At 37.8% G+C, this 20,170-nt stretch overlaps 1 protein-coding gene across 5 annotated transcripts in view; it reads left to right on the forward strand.

Moving 5' to 3' along the window:
• Positions 1–365: 365 nt before the first annotated feature.
• The window catches only part of map4k5 (mitogen-activated protein kinase kinase kinase kinase 5), a 40,118-nt gene continuing 20,313 nt past the window's right edge, over positions 366–20,170 (forward strand). For 3 of the 5 annotated variants that reach the window (XM_065296329.2, XM_065296331.1, XM_065296333.2), the window contains exons 1-10: positions 367–667; positions 1,219–1,400; positions 10,777–10,834; positions 17,176–17,266; positions 18,153–18,217; positions 18,350–18,405; positions 18,523–18,570; positions 18,731–18,773; positions 18,858–18,930; positions 19,861–19,992. In XM_065296329.2, coding sequence (XP_065152401.1) covers positions 1,293–1,400; positions 10,777–10,834; positions 17,176–17,266; positions 18,153–18,217; positions 18,350–18,405; positions 18,523–18,570; positions 18,731–18,773; positions 18,858–18,930; positions 19,861–19,992 — 674 coding nt within the window. In that variant the 5' untranslated portion in view covers positions 367–667; positions 1,219–1,292. Of the gene's footprint in view, positions 668–1,218; positions 1,401–10,776; positions 10,835–17,175; positions 17,267–18,152; positions 18,218–18,349; positions 18,406–18,522; positions 18,571–18,730; positions 18,774–18,857; positions 18,931–19,860; positions 19,993–20,170 lie in introns of all 5 variants that reach the window. The other 2 variants (XM_065296332.1, XM_065296330.2) reach the window with 2 other exon arrangements.

A 20,170-nucleotide genomic window follows, 5' to 3' on the forward strand; every position in this document is an offset into this window, starting at 1 on the left:
CTAGAATAAAGACAGATGACACAAAAGAAAATAATAATATCACGATACATTATACACGTTCTTTTTATTGTACTGTTTTTATTATCACAGTTGTTTAGCCTGCATCGTTGTACCATGGTACTGTTATTTATTCTTGAAAATAAAGCACATGACTCAACTAAAAGAAGAAAAAACAATTAAGTGAAGGCAACTTTGTTGAACATCTTAAGTATTCGTACTATGTTTACTTTGGCAAACTGTCTAAACACTTTGACAAGAGTCTAAACGTAGCATTTTTTATGTTTGTTGTTTTATTCCGTTTTATTTGTATGCAGCTCAGACAGTTGTCAGTGCTTGGCCGTGTGTGTACAGTGCGCGTGAGAGTGCATGTGTGTGTTAGGTCTGATCTGGCTCAACTCAGTTGAAGTTAGAGTTTGCTCTTCTCTCTGTTCCTGTTTGGATGGTTATTTCGACGCAAAATGATCTTTATCATCTAGGAAAAGCCATAGTCTTCACGAGTTCAATGGACAAACATCAATCGCGCAAATGGTGAATTTTAAATCACAGTTTTGGATTTTAAGTAATTTATTTGCGTGTTTTATCGTGACGTTGTGAGCATTAGCTTTAGCTTCGGCTGAACTTCACTGTCACTGAAACTCAACAACGCTGTAACACTCACCAGCTAAATGTAATTATATTTCTGTAAAGACTTTGTATATATCTTTGTATATTTCTGTTTGTGACATTTTGGATGTTATACCCTTAAGTTTAAAGCTGAAGTGATTATGAGAGATTAGTTAGCAGAAGTTAGCTGGGTTAGCTTCATACACGGAGATTCAGTGCCACATTTACTCCCTGAATGATTCAAGTTTAAAAAAAATCTTTTGACTATAAGAAGCTTATTCTGCATGTTTAGTTTAGTTAATTATGAATGAATTAACTAACATTTAACGGTACGTCAAAAATGTACGTCATATGTTCAAATACTTGTATATGAGTTTAAAATCTGATCTATGCACCTTTTAAATCTATATGATTAACTTATATGCACTAGGCTGGTTTGATTTCTCATAAGGATGTTTGTTAGAAAGTCTTTATTTACATAAACATTAATATTGATTGTGATTAATAAATAATAGTAGTTTGTAACTTCTATCTGTCTATTTATATGTCTGTCTGATAAACTCATTTGTGCTTATAATAATCTCTCTCGGTGTTCTGGTTAACTTCATTTTTCAGGGGAAAGTGGATCACAAGTCTGGTTTGAAACTGAATCTGGGTCATTAGAGTTGTAAATCCTCCAGTCCGACAGCATGGATCCGCTGGGCCGGTCCGGAGGGGAGATTCAGCGTAGAAACCCACAGCAAGACTTTGAGCTGATCCAAAGAGTTGGCAGTGGAACATATGGAGATGTTTATAAGGTACTGGTCGTCTTTAAGGGACCTTTTCAGCCACTTTAGCAGGCATCTCATGAAAATGGATGGATTTTTGTTTCCTTAAAGGAAAACACCACTGTTTTTCAATATTTTACTATGTTCTTACCTCAACTTAGATGAATTAATACATACCTATCTTTTTTCAATGCGTGCGCTTTTAATCTTTGTACAGCGCCTCGTAAATGTGTTAGCATTTAGCCTAGCCCCATTCATTCCTATGGCTCCAAACAGGTATCAATTTTGAAGCCACCAAACACTTCCATGTTTTCCCTATTTAAAGACACTTACACGAGTAGTTACACAAGTAAGTATGGTGGCACAAAATAAAACTTTTGTTTGGAGCCATAGGAATGAATGGGGCTAGGCTAAATGCTAACACATTCAAGAAGTGCTGTACAAAGATTAAAAGTGCACGCATTGAAAAAAGATAGGTATGTATTCATCTAAGTTGGGGTAAAAACTTAAAAATGGTGGTGTTTTCCTTTAAGGAAAAGTAACAATCCGAGATCTCTTGCATTCGTTTACTACATTTTAAATCCCTCAAGAGAGAAAAGGCCATATAAGGTCAAAATATGTCACGGTAGCAGCTTATGAGGAGAAATAATGTTTTTAGGTTTCCTAGAAAATAACTTTTTGCATTTTGGCTTGTGATAAGATGTGAGAAAAAATAGGAAACATTCCCATGAAGTGTGCCGCAAACTGTTTGAAGGTTAAGGCAAACAAAAAAATGATTTGTAAGGAACAGATATATTTAAAGAGCTTGGATGCAAAAGCCTCAGTCTAAAAAGAGATGATGATGTTGACCGAGTGCTCCCAGCATGTATTGTTTTCACATATAGTTCATTTAAAAAAAAAAAGTGCACCAGAAAAGGAACTAGTCGAATGTGACCTCCGTTCTTTTTTTGGCACTCTTCAGATCTGAATTGATCTTAGACCCTTTCTTGTTCACATCACAACTTCATAAGACGTCGGGACCTTATTATTTTCACATGTCAAAAAGAAATCGAACCACGTCCGGATGTGGTCTGAGTACAGTTCAGGTTCTTTTTGGTGGATCTGAATGTTGACATGCATTTAAAACCCCTACTAAACGTACTTGTTGTGATGACGCGTGGGCATTTTTGTTTATTATAAGCTTATATGAGCATGTGACGTTCTGTTCTTTTATGCTGCTGAATGATCCCTGCTTCAGCACGGATAGTGACGAGCTCCCTGATATCTGCTTCAGTCCAGTTTGCCGAGATTTCTCGTTGTGAATTACACAGGAGTTTTTCTGCATTGTTTCTGCGTCTCATTCACACAGAAGGCTTTTCGGGTATCTTACGGCAATGTTGCAAGGTCCTCTTTCCGGGAGCGATCCCTGAACATTTACGGGACTTGTTTGCGTTCACACAGAAGAAATTGGCCAATTTTACTGGTATTTTCTAAGACCAAAGTGCTGTGCGAATGAGGTTTTGGTTTGTTCACACATACACACTGAACTGCTCCCATAGCATTTGGAGGGCTCAAACGAACTAGGTGTGAAAACACCCATACGTTCATGAAATACTTTCACTTCAAACTTGGCCTCAGGGCATTCAAAAATACAGGTTTGCAGAATCCGGTAAATGTAAGTGAACGAAAGATGAATAACGGCACATTTACCTGGTTACTGGATATTACTGTAGGATATTGATTTTTTTTTAGCTTCATTTAGAAAGGACAGTGAAAAGTGACTGGAGACTTTTTTTAGAAGTGGAAAATTTGGCATGTACTTAAAGGGTGCAGTGAAAGACAGTCAAATTTGTTAAATACCAATGAAATAACTAAAGTGACATTTATAAAAATAAGGCATTTCAGTTGCTAACTAATAACATTTTAATTGCCATTAAAGTGAAACTGATACAAGGAAACTTGTCAGATGCACTCAGGTGTATATCCTAGCTGAATGACTTTTTTCTTTTAGCCGGACTTAGTTGTATTATATAATGTACTGGCTCTTTATAGCTTTGCCAGTAAATATTAACTGTTGTTTTAAAGTTCATCCATCATCAATTAAGGAATCCATATTACTCTTCTGGGTTAATGTATGTCTTTTGAAGCGAAACAATACATTTTTGAGAGAAATTTGAGTGTCTATAGCGATTATTACTTTTGATTTGAAAATAAACACATCTAGATCTGAAACACGCTTGCTCTACTTTGGTTTGTTAGACGATCATTGCCCGTGTCTAATGACTGCATGGTTTGCCCCAATGCATATGGTGACTATCATGAGACTCGCATCATATAAACCCAAAATGCATGAGAAAAAATTTGGTGGTGAAAGTAAAGGCATATGTTCGGCAAGCAACACTAATAAGTAATTGAAATGGAAAAGACTTCTGCTTTTGACTTCGTCTCAGTCATATGGACTCTAATCTATTAAGTTAGCATTTGTCAAGAACCTGAGAGCAACATGAGTGTTCAGTTTGTTTATTTGGATGCCAAGTTTGCACACAGACACTGTGTCCCCCAGGAATTTGAATGTAGCTGGTGGTCTGGAAGTACTTGGAAATCTGTTGGATGTCGTAGTTTCCATTCATTCAGCACTGCAGGAGTGTGTGGGTTTGCTACTGTTACTGTTATTGTTTGCTGGATAATATACTTCCTGTTTGGGTGTGTGTCCGCTGGTTTTGCAGGTGATCTGAGTTTAAAGCACTGGTTGGACCGACACTTTAGGTGCCAAAGATTAGTTCACAGATTTCAAAACAGCTGGGATTGAGTTTACTGCATACCAGTTTAGGATTTGTTGTGTTTTATTCTGTTTTGAAAAATCAAGACAAAGTCCAAATGAAGTACAGACAAAATAAATTATAAATAAATAAAACAATAATCTGTGTTGACTATGTGTGATGATTAGGTTAGTTTATAGTAAATCTACTTGTTTAGGGCCATTATCTAACCGGCAAGGAATAGTAATTTTCAGCTATCTGCTTAAGATAAAAATGGCTGCTATATTATCTGTTTTTCGGTGAGATTAACAGTGCTGCTACTGGGTGTTTTATTATACCGTATAGATATGACAATAGAGCAGTCACACACCTTTACAGGAGCCAGATTTACTTGCTATCTATGAACAACAAAAAGGCCAACCCAATGCTATGTGTGGGATGTGTGTTGGCCAGAGACAACGGCAACCTGTTACTTCCTTCTTAACACTGTACTTTACTTTCTAAGATGTGTACACACATACAGTTTTGCCTGTCAATTTAACCTAATGATTAAACTATTTTTATGTACTGTAAATCATCTTGGCAAGCTACACGTTCACTCGATCATAGATAAATAAAATTGTGTTTTTTAGATCTGGTAAAGTCATGAAAATGATTATAATCTTGAAAATGAGATGAGTAAATATTTTTAAAGTCATATAAGTGCCATCTCTGTGAATTGATTTTTAAAAATCCTTGTCCGGAAATCACAAATGACTGGTAAAGAAATTAATTGGCCTAAAAGAGTAGCAATGCTGATTAGGGCTGCACGATAAATCGCATGCGATACCATGCGCATCACGTCAGTAATGCCGGTTCCTTGATTAGTATTAAATCGCCATCAGCTGTTTTCAGATGGCGTGACATTACTGCACAGAGCCGTAGTTCCCTGACAAGCTGGGCCATATCGCATACATATCGCAGGCGATACGTCCGCGATAATTAATGCGAAATTGCCCCGATTGTCAGTGAACTACGGCTCTGTGTAGTTAAAGCTGCTCCATCTGAAAACAGCTGATGCCGATTTACTACTAATCAAGGAACCGGTATTACTGACGAGATGCGTGTGACAAACACATGCCAGTGTTTCCTCTAGGATTTTTTCCAGCTGTGGCGGCAGGGGGCGCCCATGATGATTATAAATGTACATTATTTTTTTTAATGTAAAAAATAGGCTACAGTAAACTAACATGTATTTTTTATCATTTTCATGCTGTCATTTACTTTTCCTTATATTTATAGCATATTGCTTTTCTATGTTTGATCTAAACTGTATTTTCTTAAAAATACGTAAGTTTTATAGCTTCATAGGGATCTTTCATTGTAGTTTTAATGTAGTGTGCAAGTTCGTGCTCGGGTTTGCTGTTGCAAAGTCACACACAGTCCTGTTTGATAATCCGCACCGCTGTGATTGACAGAACATTTATCCGACATCAGCAGGCAGCAATTTTATTCCACACCCGGCCTGTCTGACATAAAGACCCCGACCCGGTCACACCGCAAATCGCGCAGTTATAGAAACCTTTATGCTCTTCGCAGACAGATCTTAAACACAAATAAGCACGGGGACATTTAAAATCTGTTACCTATCGGAATCGAGTCGAATTCTGTTCTTGGATGTTAGACCCGCAGTTCACGCTCGCATATTGAGTCCCGACCTGGATCTACAACGCATATAACACGTTAATATTATTACACCCGTTACATCAAATATTAGAAGTTTCACCCGCGGGTACCCCGACCCTGTTGTTTCGTCTGAAAACAGATGAAACAGTCTCACCGTCTGCCTCCAGTTTTTATTACCAACGTCCTTCTCTTCCACGGGAATAAGTTTCCTTCCAAACAGATTCAACTTATGTCTTGCAGTCCTATATGAGTTGTATTCAGTATTTAGCCTTTTGTTTTTGGACAAACATCTTATCATTTAATGTGAAAGTTTGTGAGTGTCGATCTAAAGCAGAAGATTGACTGACAGCTGAGCGGTCAGCAGCGCGCTGCGCTTATAGCCTATATTCTGAATAACTAATGGCCAGATAAGTTGATAATATGAGTACAGTGATTACAAATGAATGTCCAAAAAACTCGTAATATGTTAAATCGAAAGTTTAATCATGTCTTTTCTCGCAGCCCCGCGCTGCGTCCGTGTATATGCGCCTGTGAACAGCATACGCGTGATGACCTTGCAACTTAAATTACCCTTAATTTATTGCCAGACAGATAAAAGTAAAATAACATTCGAATCTGTAAATTGTGTATTTTTATTTATGTAAACTCACAATAAGGAGAAAACCTTGTGCTTATTTAAAATAATTAAAAACATGACGTGCTTTCTGCTGCTTTGGTTTAACAGCGCATCACAAAAAAAGAACAGCAACTCAAAACTTTTTTATTCGTTTTGTCAATCTGATAATTATAACATATTTCGTGTAGACTTATTTATTTTATTATTATTTCTCAAAACAGAGACGTAGCCTAATCATCATCCGTTGATTTAAATCTATTTGTGCATGAAACTAAACCCATGGGGGAAATAATTATATTTTAGGAGATTCATTTATAAATGAGTGAACAACGCGAATCCAGAAAGGATTTTTTTCTTTCTTGCTGGGCGGACATTTCGGTATAGCTTTATTTATTTTGCGAGCTGCCGCCGTGGGTTTTGTCTAGAAGGGATACAGAAAATGCCAAAAAGTTTAGGATTAGATTTGGAGGTAGGATTTTTAGGATGAAAACAGCGGCTCTGGCTACATGAGATACACATACATCCTACAATCCTGTGAAATGTTGTGTTTAGAGTTGGGTTTGGGTGAAGGATTAGGATAAAACAGTGCTCATCCAGCGAGATTTCGTTTGCTGTATCCCTTCTATCCACAACCGCAGGCGTGGCGGGGATGTTTTAGGCGTGGCGGCCCGCCACGGTTGAATGTATATAGCGGAAACACTGCATGCGATTTATCGTGCAGCCCTAATGCTGATGCTAGTCTGAAATAAATAAACAAAAAGACACATCAGGGTCGTACACACCTACACCTCATTAGGGCTGGGCGATATTTAGGGGTTTATCACACATTCGGGTTTCGTGGGCGAGACTTGTCAACTTTGTAAGTGTCCTCTTCCGGCACAGTCAGGTTAGGTATCTAACATCGATGTTAGGCACTAGGCAGTGGTGGAATGCAAGTTAACCAAGTACAAATACTAAGTTACTGTATTTAAGTATATTTCCACATATTTATTCTTTATACTTAACTCTTTCACCGCCAGCGTTTTTAAAAAAAGTTGCCAGCCAGCGCCAGCGTTTTTCATGATTTTCACCAAAGTTTAATGCCTTCCAGAAAATGTTCTTCTTTAAATAAATAAACATACAATATACCAAATGAAAGAACAGACCCTCTGCTTTCAAACAAAAAAAAACGTTTCATCCTACCTTTAGTGGTTCTTTTGCAATCAGCTTTTGAATATGGGTAGGTTTTTGCAAAAACACCATATTTTGAGCAAAAAGCAGAGATTATTCCATTTTTGTGACGGACTTTTCATAGAGATCCCATTCAGAGCGATCTTTAGAACAGACACGGACATGCAGCAGCTTGCCATAGGGCAATACTTCCGGTTTTAAAAAGTTGCGGAAGGGCGCCACCTGGTGGATAATAGCGGTATTGCGGAAAGACGGAAAATCTCGTCATTGGCGGGGAAGCGTTTTCTCTTAAAGCAGACATATCATGCTTTTAAATCTGTCCTTTTTACATATAAATCATCTATTTGTGGTCTATGTAAAGCGAAACTGCAATGCTTGGGTCTGAATTCCTCATTATTATAGCCCCACAGGCCCCCTTTCTACCCCTTTTCTGATGTGCATCTGAGAGCAACTCGTTTTGGTACTGTCTTTTTAAATGCACGTCATACCCTGCCCCCTCTCCAGGTTGCAGAGGTGACACTCGGTTAAACTCCACCCCGTTCGGCCATTTTTGTAGTTTTATAGCAGAGATACGATTATCTAGCTGCACAGAAACTTTTTATTTACTCGTTATTCACAAAATGTCAACAACGGAAGACTTGTCCATCCAGCCTTATATGTTCGCGCCAGAGTCGGAAACGGACTGAGAGGAAAATGAAGACGACGAACCTGCAGAACAACGTCTTCATATGGAGGTATCGCAATGGTGTGAGGCTGCAGCCTCCGGAGGTCGCATATCTAGGCTGCATACGTCATCAAGACGGTCTTATTTCAGAATATTAACAATTACAAAGTTTACTATTATTCTTAGTTAATCGTAAGTTGTTGTAATATGCTCATGACTTGCAAATGTGATGCTCAGTTAACTTAAACCAGGCTTGATGCCTCAAAGCGATCTCCGCAGGCTGCAGCCTTCGGAGTGAGAAACAGCACTGCTAAACCATGACCACCGTGTACTTTACTTTTTTACTTTAAGTTATAAACTGCTTACCGAAGTGCTCTGCTCGTCGTCTCCAAAGAAAGAAGTAATTGACCCCTCAATCAGACGAAGTCTATCGGCAAATCCTTCTTTATACTGGCGGAGATTGGTGAAGTAGTTATCCTTAAAGTGCCTCGGGCACACAAAAATGACTTTACCCACAGATGTGAGTACATTTCTTACGCTCTCGTAACTTCTGCATCCTTGAGCTTGGACTACAATATCGCAGCGAGAAATATAAAATGGCGGATTGCTCGTAGTGTTGGGCTGGAAGTCGATGTCCTTATTTAGCAGTTCCGCTGCAAATACTGTGACGTAATTGTTCAAAAAACGTAATAGATAATAGAAAAATCAGAACCGGTTGGAAAATATGACCAAAACAGAATATAAAGATATCAACAAAGCACCTGAAGAGACTAATTTCAACTTTTATGTACTTATAAACACTACAAATATACAACAAAATGCATTTAAGAGCCAAGAAAGTGGATTTAGCATGATATGTCTCCTTTAATTGACGAGATATCTCGTCAATGGCGGGGAAAGAGTTAAGTATAATCTATAGCGCATACTTTTGACTTTTACTTAGCTACATTTTGCAACTAATAATTTTTACTTTTACTTTACTACAATTTTACAACACCATCGTTCCTTTATGTACCTTTCTCAACAACTTTTCTATTCAGTCTGGACCAGCAGAACTGGCATTCCGATCCACTGGAAGTGCACATGCACAAAGATCGCTGAAAGCGGAAGTACTACGTATCAGCGTGATAATTCTATAGACTGTAAAAAAATATAGACGTAGTGTCTGTGACGTCAACCATTGGTTTGTGAACCATTGTTTGTAAAGAACAAGCTTAAAGTAGGCGTTGCCTGCCATCGCCATCTTGGCTGCGCATCACTGTGAATCGCAGAAAACCGAAAATGGATAAAGAGCCGGGACATGGGTGCAGGTTAGGTGGCTGGTTGCTGAAACAAGCCCGCCTAGCTCGATTCTAGTGACAGCAATGGCCGTTCACCCCTCACTCAAGTGGCCACGCCCTTAATTATGCAGAAGTTTAAGGCTTAATATAATTTAAACAGATGAGTTACAAAAAATTCACCCCCCCTCACTGTTGTCATGAGGGTCAAAATTAGCCGTACAGACCAAAAACACTTTTTGTACAAAGCTGTAAACATATTATTAGGCATTTTTAACATGGTGGTCTATGGGAATTGACTCCCTTTTGCAGCCTGCCTCTAGCGGACAGTCGATAAATTGCAGTTTAAGTCACTTCTGTATTGACTTCATCAGAGAGATTGGAAGGTTGCCCCTCGGATAATCCCCTATAGGCCGGGATTGTCGTGCGCATCTCATTAGTAAAGCTGGTTCGGTGGCGGCATTTACTACACAGAGCCGTAGTTCACTGGGCACTATCGCATTCACTATGGCGGACGAATCACCTGCGGTAATGAATGGGATATTGCCCAGCTTGTCAGTGAACTACAGCTCTGTGTAGTACATCCATCTGAAAGCAAGTGATGGTGATTTACTACTATTCATCGAACCGAATTTAATGATGAGATGCGCTTAACAATCACATCCAATATATCGTTCACCCCTACACCTAACTCTAATGTCTTAATTGTTTTTCAAAAATGTTTAACACTCTAAAAAATGCTATCTTCAACACTACATTAGGTCAGAAATGGACAAACCTTTCCGTTCGGTTAAATAAATGTAGATAATTTTTTTATTTGACCCAACATTTTGGGTTGAAACAACACAGCATAGGTAGAGCTGCAACGCAACAGGTTGAGTAAATTTTTTTTGACCCAACACTGGGATAAATAATAAGCCCTCATTTTTTTGTCTTTGTTTAGTCATAGTCTTTGTTTCGATGCAGTGAGCATGACGTTTTGGAGATGTCCTGTACTCGTTTAAAAACCCCAAACCACTGTGTTGTTTATTGCCTTGCGCTCCATCTAGCTTATTTTTGTTTAAAAACGCTTCCAACAAAACCGATCATTAAGTCTGTTTCAAATGTATCGCTTGTGTGTTTTGATGACTGTCCACTGACTTCCATTTGGAAACGATGAGACGTTTCCACCAGAAACACAGCTCTTATTCGCACACACATTCCAGTGTTTTGATCGGAAACTACTCTCTCTTTCTCTCTTTAAATCTTTCTTTCTCCCTGTGTTTGTGTTTTTCAGGCTCGAAACATCTCCACTGGAGAACTTGCAGCAGTGAAGATCATCAAACTTGAGCCTGGTGAGTATGAAGCCATTTTGTTGTGTTCAGAGAGATGCTGTGTGAAGTCTGTGGTGTAGCTCAGATGACACATCCTGTTTTGTTTTTACCAATGGAGCATGAAAAGAGAAATTACTCTGAATGTTTTAAATGCTGACAAGGCCCACTACGTACCAAAGAATGGGATCACCGTTTGACCTTCTGTTTGGTTAAAGAAACCAACGGCTCATAGGTTTTATCTCCGATACTGATTCTGGCAAAGTTTTCTTTTATAACATTAAAGGGATAGTTCGGCCAAAAATGATATTAAACCCATGATTTACTCACCCCCAAGCTGTCCGAGTTGCATATGTCCATCGTTTTTCAGACAAACACATTTTCAGATATTTTAGAAAATGTTTTAGATCTTTCAGTTGATTAAATGTGAAGTTACGGGGTCCACGACCTTCAAGTCCAAAAAAAGTGCGTCCATCCTTTACAAAATAAATCCAAACGGCTCCAGGATGATAAACAAAGGTCTTCTGAGGGTAATCCGCGCAGTGTTGTTGTAGAAAATCCATATTTAAAACTTTATTAACGAAAAATAAATATCTTCCGGTAGCGCCGCCATCTTAGACTCCTCTGTATGCAGGAGAGAGTATTAGCGTAGTGTACGCACTTTTCTTAGTGACGTATGACAAATTCGGAGGGCGGGGGCACAGAGCAGCAGCAGAGTAGCCTCCGTAGGCTGCGTAAGCTCTCATCCTGAATGCGGACGTGACTAAGATGGCGGCGCTACCGGAAGATAGTTATTTTAGTTTATAAACTTTTAAATATGGATATTTCTACAACAACACCGCGCGGATTACCCTCAGAAGACCTTTGTTTATCATCCTGGAGCCGTTTGGATTTATTTTGTGAAGGATGGACGCACTTTTTTTGGACTTGAAGGTCGTGGACCCCGTAACTTCACATTTAATCAACTGAAAGATCTAAAATATTTTCTAAAATATCCGAAAATGTGTTTGTCTGAAAAACGATGGACATATGCAACTCGGACAGCTTGGGGGTGAGTAAATCATCATTTTTGGACGAACTATCTCTTTAAGTGTGAAATAAATGACTTGTCTGCATATCTTACGGACATGTGTCTGGTCACATGATGGGGTTTAAAGCATCATACATGAACTTGGATGTTATCAGACCATCTCTTATTGGTTGATAGGGAATGGTTTATCTGCCGTCTCTTTGGATTCAATGTCATGTATGATGTCATTCTTAATAGTCGTGGTAACAAAATATCTCCTTGCAGGAGCAATCAGTCTGATGTTGATCTATGCATGCAGACAGATGCCGGTTCTGTTGCGTGTCAAGCATTTCGAAAGGCGAGTGTCGAGTTAAAAATAGTGCAACTTTTTGAAAACGTGACTTGGGCATGCCTGTCTTTTCCAACTTCTTTAATGCATCTTATGTGAATCCCCTCAGACAAACATGCTGATGTGTGTATGGTCAGTGTGGCTTTAAACCAGAGCAATTATACATGCGTACCTAAGAGCGACCAGTCGATTATTAAAATAGGTACCGGTTTTTGCACATCCTTATTTATGATGTGGGATGTGATAGCACCAGAGGAACATCTGGGTAAAGTTTTTGTGAAAATGAAAATGACCTGTATTTTCTGGATTATCAAAATAGTTGAATGACAGATCTGACAGATAGTGATTATTGCAAATCAGTTTATCTAACACGTGTATTTCCCTCTTCTCTCTCGCTCTACTCACACAAGCCAGATTTCTGTTACAATGATATCCACTTGCAAACAGGTGTTATCTTGTGTCTGTGTTTACAATTTTTCAGAGGTCTGTCCTGTACTTGTATGTTAGTAGCCTGTCTTCAAAGAGGTCCATCATGTGCATGTCTGTTTTTTGTGTGTATCTGTGTGTGTTTGTCCTGGAAAGTGTAGATTTGTGTAGGAGTTGTTAACAATGACTGTGACCGTAAGCAGCAGCTTATGCAGAACTGAAAAGCTGGCTTCATTTACACCTTTTTTTTTTACTTGCCACAACATTGACCTTTGCTGCATGAAGATAACTTTGAGCTGAGACACCTATTTTAATATAGAGGATTTGATACAGGGAATTTCTTGCCTTTTCATTGGCTTAAAAAAATCAAAACTCACCACTTGTTTTTATAGCTGAACTGGGAGAGTATTGCATTAAAAGTTCATGGATTCAAGGGAACAAACATATTATTAAATGTATATCTTGAATGCACTGTAAGGATGTACTTGCGTTGTACGTAACTGTACCAAATCGTACCCGAGTGTGATTGTCCCTCCTCACCACTTCCCCAAAGGTCTGCACTAGTGCTGGCCGATATTTATATCCTGGTAAAAACATTTTTAAGTCAAAGTCTCATGTGAGATGTCAGAGTCACCTTTATTAAAAAATGCGAATGATGAAAAGAAAATTAAAAGACCCTTGTTTAAAATATACAGCTGCATGACATGCGAGGTTGGCAATATATCAATATTTTTTCCCAGCGGGATATGGGATGAGACAATACCGTCTATATTATGTTATTTTGTGTATTTGGTATAATACAATGTGTTCACTTTGTTTATGGTTAAAAACACATTATTTTCCACATACCGTACATTTTGGTAGCTCCAGATTTCCCTTCCTTCCTGAAACGTATGGATTTTGTACAAAACTGTCCCTGATTGGCCAGCTTATCTGTATGTTGTTAATGTGATTGGCCTGAATATCTCTGAAGTCAGCCGGAAATGTGACGCTCCTTACCATGTTTTAAAGATTCATGCACAATGCAATGCTAACAGGAGTTAACTTACACGCTGTGAGTCCAAAGCGGGAGGAATGATGATAATGTCAGTCTTGTCTACATCATCAATCCTAGGAAGTAAACTGTTGCCTACAATTCATGTATTTGTTGTAGTCCAAGAAAAGAGATTTACGTTGGAGATGATAACTCGCGTAATCGTTTACTTTGTACCTTTTGCATGTAGTTAACATGTACTAATACCCACACACCAAAGGAAATTTTTAATCGTAAATCGGACCATTGGGGCTTTTTAATAACAGTGATTGAGACATCTCACATAAAGCGCGAAGTATAGTCTGTTTTTTACGTATACACGGTCGAATGCACAGCCTTGCAAAGTATTGTTTTTATTAGACTCGTAATGCAATGCATCTCATTGGATACATGCTACTTTCAACTGTACGTGCAAGCACGACCTACGCCTGCAATGTACTCAGGATTCCAAAAATCCGGTACTGCGCTTGCACTCTTCTGATGGCGAAAATTATGCGCGGACCATTGCGTATGAATAAAAAAAAATGGACCATACTTTGACCATAAGACTTTCACTTGGATGTAAACATTTACTCCACTTGAAAACACAGAAATATTTATTGTATATCGCCATCCCAACATTACCAAGATATGAATTTTGGCCAATATCACCCAGCCCTAGTTGTTACTATCCAATTATGTACAAAGATTACAACTAAATTGTTGGGAAAACATGACATTCTAGATGGATAAGTGGATTTTTTTTGCTTTCAGGGCAACCCACACATGTTTTGATGTAATTACAGGTTGTACATAATCTCAGCTCAGTGTGGCCTACATGTCATGACACGTAGAAAATGTGTGAAAGTAAAATTCACACTATTAGCTCAATTCAGGCCATTTACAGTACAGCTAAATGGTTAAATAACAATGCATTGATCTTGTGAAAATCACACACAGTTGTATTATAGCTTTTTAAATTTTAATAGGACCGTGACAGTAACAGCTAAATATTAGCATCTTGTTGAGTGAAATGCATCATGCTTGGAGGAAGCTGCCTGAAATCAGATTTCAGCCGGCAAATACACACACGCACATTGAAAGACATTCTTACATTATCTTATAGACGCACACTGTTGTTGGGCATGGCCTATTTGTTTTAAGTGAAGAGGAAGTGGTCAACTTTGGTAGACTTGTACGAGTCTTGTGTCGGTTGTTGTTTTTTCTCACAGGCACGCAGAGTGATGCTGCAGTTGTCCCAGGACGAAGCGATGTGTGTGAGGTGTTAAAAATGCGAGTGTATTTTTGTGCACGACTGCATTGATGTTTTTCTCCATATCTGTATGGCATTCATTATGGAATCGGTGTAAAACAGAGGTGTTGTGTTCAGTGTGTGAGTTTCTTTTTTAAAGGTCTGTTCTGAAATAGAGAAGTGGCTACATTCATTTCACATCCATCACTGGTTTGAGGTTTTTACAACATAATGAAAGGCTGTTGTAAGATCTACACTAAAATGTTCTGAAAAATGGATGAGCAGATAAAAAAGTCAATTTAAACAGTCTCAACTCAGTAGGACAGGGATCTCAGAATGACGTTTTCTTATGTAAGGAAAACAGCACCACCTGCTGAATGCTATGTATAATTCACTTTACCGAATAAATGGATCATGTGTTTAAACGGAACAACATGCCTTGTCATTGAGTTACACAAGGAACGAGAGCTGTTAAAAACATAAGGGTGACGTGCGAGTCACCGCTTTAGAAGGAAAGAGGTTATTATCTGGATTTATGGGTTTGGCAGATATCTTTATTTTCGACTGTTCCTTGCCAATGCTCTGTGTCTTAAAAAAAGCATGAAATTTAACTATTTAACTTTTAAATACATAGTATAATATTATCAACAATATCCAATATGTTTGTTACTACATTTAATATTTAAGTCAAGTGTATATTTAATGGATATTATGTTAAAGGGATAGTTTGCCCAAAAATGAAATTTCTGTCATCGTTTACTCATCCTCATGTTGTTAAAAACCTGTATAAATTTCTTTGTTGTGATGAACACAAAGGAAGATATTTTGAGAAATGTTTGTAACCAAACCATTCGTGGACCCCATTTACTTCAATAGTATTATTTTCCAACAAACATTACAAACATTTCTCAATTTATATATATATAAATTGTTTTTTGAGGAGAAAATTCCAGGATTTTTCTAATTTAAATGGACTATAATGGACCCCAACAGTTTTAATGCAGTTTAAAATTGCAGTTTGGAAGGACTCTAAACGATCTCAAACAAGGCATAAGGGTCTTATCTAGTTAAACGATTGTCATTTTTGGCAAGAAAAATAAAATATATAGACTTTTAAACCACAACTTCTCTTCTTCCTCCAGCTTTGTGATTATTACGTGAGGTCCCGCTGGAGCGTCACACGGCCACTGGAAGACGAGAAGTTGTGGTTTAAAAGTGCATATTTTTTATTTTTCTTGCCAAAAATGACACTCATTTCGCTAGATAAGACTCTTATGACTCGTTTGGGATCATTTAGAGTCCTTTGAAACTGCTAATTTAAACTGCATTAAAACTGTTAAGTGTTGGGGTCCATTAAAGTCCATTTAAATGAGAAAAATCCTGGAATGTTTTCCTCAAAAAACATAATTTCTTCTCGACTGAACAAAGAAAGACATCAACATATTTTGGATGACATGGTGGTGAGTAAATGATCTGGATTTTTTAAAGCAAATGGACTAATCCTTTAATCACCTAAAAATGCACACTTTATTACAATTTCCACATTTGACGTGAATTTGTAAAAAAATCTTTAAATTTATTAAAGGTAAGGTGATTTTAGTGTTGTTTTTTCGTACACAGAAGTGGAGCAGGAAGTTTAACGATCAGTTATGAAAGAGACAGAAGGAAACAATCATCATCCAACCATCTGCTCTTCATCTTTGATCTCTACATCAACAATATTTCTGCTTTTGTATTTCCCCAGTGTTCATCTAGCAATTCTGAAAATTTGCAAGGCTCCAGAATAACTTTTCCACTGGTTGCACTGGTACCACCAACTTTTTTTTTTTTTGGTTGGTCGCACCAGCACATGATTCAGTCTGACACTTTTTTTTTTTTTACAAAATTTTACACAGTATCATTTCTTGTTTTTATGCATTATGAATTCATTCATGTCAGCTTCGCAATGCATAGATTAAATGATGTTATACCACGGGTCTGTTGAATGCTGTATTCTGATTGGTTGAGAAATGTTCCGTTGGTCTGCATTCATTTCTGATAACCGCACACCTAACTTGTCAAATGTCTTAAAAATAGGCACCAGAGCAATGTCTGTGGTAACCGTGGTATAAGAGGAATAATTGATTCCGGTCCTTTGAATTATTTGAAAATAATGCACACCTTGGGTATAACCTTCTTATAATTCAATGGCCCGTCGTCAATTATTCCTTACATATTCCACAGCTCTACCTTGCACTCGCGCAAATGTGACCACATGATGATGTCACATGTCCTAATCTAATTACTAACATTCACATTCTCGATCTGTTTCTCTCAGGTGATGATTTCTCTATCATCCAGCAAGAGATCTTTATGGTGAAGGAATGCACCCATCACAATATTGTAGCTTACTTTGGCAGCTACCTCTGGTAATACACAAATGCATCCACAAACACAAGTAATGTCCGTAAACACTGATTTATTTCATCCTTGCTCTGTGTAATCTGTTTAAAAAAATAAATTAAAGATTATATATAAATACATAGCAGTATGTTAGCTTTCTCAAGCTTTAATATAATGTGCTCCTGTACACTTCAGTGGTAGAGCATTGCATTAGCAGCACAAAAGGTCATGGATCCCAAGGATCACATATTGACAAAAATGTATGGCTTGTTATTTTAATCTCTTAAAATAAGTGAAGACGAGTGTATGCCAAATACTTAAATGTAAACGTAATATAAATGTAAATATATAACATTTTTGCCCAAGGTTCATAGTAGTGCAAAACATCAGTAGTTGTTTTTATAGCTGAATGCATAATTCAGTCCTTCCAGAAAAACACAGGTTTTTTGTGTGATTGTTGCGGGCAAAAATCCTTAATCGTCTGGCACGTTTTCTAAAAAAATGCGATGGAATATATGGGATATTTATGCAATTTTATACGATGAAACTGTTTGCAGCTTTTGCAGCTTTTCAATGATGTTCACGTCACATAACCATGTCACTTCTTAACGTTCCCATTGCAACAGGGGGCATGCCTGCGCTTGTGTGAAGTAAATGTAACATTTTTCAACTTTCTGCTAAGATAAATGTGATTTTTGCTACGAAAATGCGGGGATTATGAAATCATGCAAGCCCTACATATTTTGCGCACGGAAATCTGCAATTTATGCTGCGAAAGTGAGGCATATTTCAAAAATGTATATGCAGACTTTGGCTGATAATGCGTTGAATCATGCGATCGCATAATCACGTTTTTCTAGAGGGACTGATACTTTCATGGTTTTACTTAAATAACCTCTTGTCTTTCTCCAGCCGCGAGAAATTGTGGATTTGTATGGAATACTGCGGTGGAGGATCATTACAGGACATATATCATGGTAAATCAGCCGCATGTGTGTGACAGGCTCCTTTTTGACTATTTACCATTCATTTTAATCCTTCATAGCAATGCTGAAAATGATGTGTGTGTGTGTGTGTGTGTGTGTGTGTGTGTTTGTGTGCATGTATAGTTACAGGTCCCCTTACTGAAATTCAGATTGCCTATGTGTGCAGAGAGACATTACAGGTGAGATCCTTCAAACACACACTTAACGCTGTACATACATTGTGCATTTTAAATATTTGATATAATTCAAATATGAAGAGACTGTGTGAGATTTAATAATGCTTGTATGTGTGTTAGGGTTTGGGCTATCTGCACTCCAAAGGGAAGATGCACAGAGACATAAAGGTAATAAAGCTCAATATATCCCTCAATGATCAGTATTAGTGTGTTTATTACACACTTTTCTTGACTACACTTACTGTTTGCTATCTCTTTAAATTTGATAAAGGCGTCTGCTAAAGAAATCTATGTATATGCTAGTTTTTAACTCTTCATTGTGCCATAGGGGGCGAATATCTTGCTTACAGACAATGGAGATGTCAAATTAGGTGAGAGCTTTACACCGTACTTGCATTGTTTGTGTTCGTATATTGTCAAATGTGTGCTCATGATTATTTCCCCTGTTTTTGCAGCTGACTTTGGAGTAGCTGCTAAAATTACAGCCACCATGGCAAAGAGGAAATCCTTCATTGGGACGCCTTACTGGTAAGCCATGTTGTCCGCATGTACAGTATGTGTGACGTGGGGTGGGTGTTGTGGGTCTTATTTGTGAACAAGAAGCTAATTTGTTTTAAGTGTTTGTACTCATGAGCTTTTTATTTTTTCAAAGTCTTGAAATGCCCCAAAAAAACTTTAGAATAAAAAAGGAATGTCACATCTAAAATCCTGTGGTTTTAACAACACATGGAATGTGAATAGAATTCCATAATCCAGATCTTAAAACAAAGTCTCTCATATGTGGAGCAAAGTAAATTATGTGGGATTCAGACAACCAAACATTCAAAACCAATGGCATGTTTAAGTCTGAGCACCTCCCTTTGTATTTCTTGGATGGGAAACTGCAGTGTGTAGTAAGTTGTGTCTGCCAACAATATGCATTGGATATTTGTTGTATGTGTTTTGTGTTTTGTTTTGTTTTGTTTTGTTTTGGTTAGGTTTGTTATGCCTACTGGTATGTGTATTTTAGTGGCGAGGCCACATAATGGCTAGGGTGGCAATGGCCCACTCAGATTGACGGCTGGCGCACCCAGTCAGCAGAGACACAAAATATGTCATATCACATATAAATCACATATAAATAATAATAATCTCTTTAATACAAATCGCTCAAATACGCATCATTAAGAAATAAAAAACTATTTGTATAGAAAGTTTATCATGTGCATGTGTTTCTTAACTCTATGCACTTGACAAGACACATACACGCAAAATTATCAACCGTAATCCAACCTATTTCACAGAGGTCCACTCAGTTAAAAATTTCTGGTCTTGCCACTGGTATGTTTATATAGTAAATCTATATAATTGAATTATAATATGAAGTAATTATATATATAATTAGTATTATTGTGATGTATGTGTATTTTTATCTTTTGTCTGATGAGGCTTTGTATGCTTTTGTATGTGTGTGTGTAGGATGGCTCCAGAGGTGGCAGCAGTAGAGAAGAATGGAGGTTATAATCAGCTGTGTGATATTTGGGCTGTTGGAATCACATCCATAGAACTGGCAGAACTACAGCCTCCCATGTTTGACCTACATCCCATGAGGTAGATGAATACACTCTTTAGTGACAACTTAGCACACTTTGGTTTTAGCCAACATAAACATTAAAGGGCACATATTATGCAAAATCCACTTTTACAAGGTGTTTTGACATAAATTTGTGTCAACAGTGTGTAAACATAACTAGGGGAGAGCGGGGCACCAACGCTTGTTGGTTTTGGC

Source organism: Paramisgurnus dabryanus, chromosome 20 (assembly GCF_030506205.2).
Source record: "Paramisgurnus dabryanus chromosome 20, PD_genome_1.1, whole genome shotgun sequence".
Taxonomy (NCBI): Eukaryota; Metazoa; Chordata; class Actinopteri; order Cypriniformes; family Cobitidae; genus Paramisgurnus; species Paramisgurnus dabryanus.